General features: G+C 32.8%; 1 protein-coding gene across 1 annotated transcript; it reads left to right on the top strand.

The window, feature by feature from the left end:
• Positions 1-635: 635 nt before the first annotated feature.
• On the top strand, positions 636-1,382 carry LOC101897602 (uncharacterized). Its single transcript, XM_059122244.1, has 2 exons — positions 636-796; positions 862-1,382. Exons 1-2 carry the CDS (start codon positions 670-672, stop codon positions 1,308-1,310), a joined length of 576 nt encoding a protein of 191 aa, XP_058978227.1. The 5' UTR covers positions 636-669; the 3' UTR covers positions 1,311-1,382.

Genomic DNA, 1,382 nt, shown 5'->3' with positions numbered 1-1,382 from the left:
AAATTAATTAATTAATTTTTAATAAATTAAATATATTTTAATTTTTTTTTAATTTTGATATTTTTTATTAAAAAATATTTTTTTAATTTTTTTAAAATATCTTTTGATTTTTTTATATTTAATGTTTTTTATTTAAAATATTTTTTTTTAGTTTTTATTTTATTAAAATATTTATAAATAATTGTTTGTCAAAAAAAAATCTTTTATTACTATATTTTTAAATACTTTTTATTTCATAAAAATGTTTTTATTTTTTTTTTTTCTTTTTTCATTAAAAATATTCTTAATATTTTTTTTAAATTTATTTAAAATATCTTTTAATTTTTTAATTTTTAAAATTTTTTATTAAAAATATTTTTAAAAATTTTATTTTATTAAAATTATTTTTATTCCATTTTCCATGAATACCCCTAATATTTACTTTGCCCCAAAAATTTAACACTTCAATTTCCTTCCTAGCACGATGACGGAATACATCAAAATACTCTCTTACAACAACAGCGACACCAACAACAACATGTTTTGTTTACAAGCAATACAGTGCAGTGCATCATCATCTACCTGAAGCTCAGCTGTTTCCCACCTACCCTCCGGCTTGTCACCTCCCCCGAAAATTCGGACAAATGAATTTAATTTGTCAAACCACAAAAATGAGTCAGGCTTAAAATCATGAAATTCGCCACCGGCCCATACCAGTCGCTAAACGACGTCAAACAAGTTAACATGCTAACGTTAACACCAGCGTTCAGTCTGTTGGGAAGCGTTGTGCTGGCGAGTCGAATTATAATGAGTTCAGGTAAGACGCAATAAACCGAAGATTTTGGGAAAAGAAATAATTTTTTTTTTGGTTTTCTTTCATAGGAACAGGTCAAAATGGCTGGGGTAATACGGGGGCCAGTTCATGGTCATCGTCAAGTTCGAGTGGCGCACCCGGACAACCACCCCAAAACGATTTCAGTTACAGCTATGGCGGTGTAGATGCCAATGGTGTGCCCTATGGTGGCTATGGCGGTAATGGAGGATTCCACATCAATGTAAATGATGCCCAGGGTCGTAGCCATACCTATAGTGGTGGTAATCCCACAGGTTTCGCGGGAGGTCCAGGTTTTAATGGAGTTCCACCCCAACCGGGCCAACCTGGTTATCCGGGCCCCTTCAGTTACTCCACCTCCAATACGCAATATAATCGTGGACCTGATGGCCGTCCCTATGGAAACTCTTCCTCATCCTCTGCCTGGTCTTCGGCCTCAGCCTGGAGTACTTTCTATGTGATTGCCCTGTTCTCCCACTATGTTATGATGAAGTTTTGAAAATTTTTTGAATGTTACTGTGATAAATTGTTGATTTTTGTGAAAATATAAAATAAATGTTCGAAATTCCAA

The sequence above is a fragment of the Musca domestica genome, unplaced genomic scaffold, assembly GCF_030504385.1.
Source record: "Musca domestica strain aabys unplaced genomic scaffold, Musca_domestica.polishedcontigs.V.1.1 20, whole genome shotgun sequence".
NCBI lineage: Eukaryota > Metazoa > Arthropoda > Insecta > Diptera > Muscidae > Musca > Musca domestica.
This window is presented reverse-complemented; position numbering and strand designations above follow the sequence as displayed.

Coding starts and splice junctions, on each gene's coding strand:
- LOC101897602 (XM_059122244.1), top strand. CDS start 670: ATGAAATTCGCCACCGGCCCATACCAGTCGCTAAACGACGTCAAACAA. Junction 797..861: donor TCGAATTATAATGAGTTCAG/GTAAGACGCAAT, acceptor TTTCTTTCATAG/GAACAGGTCAAAATGGCTGG.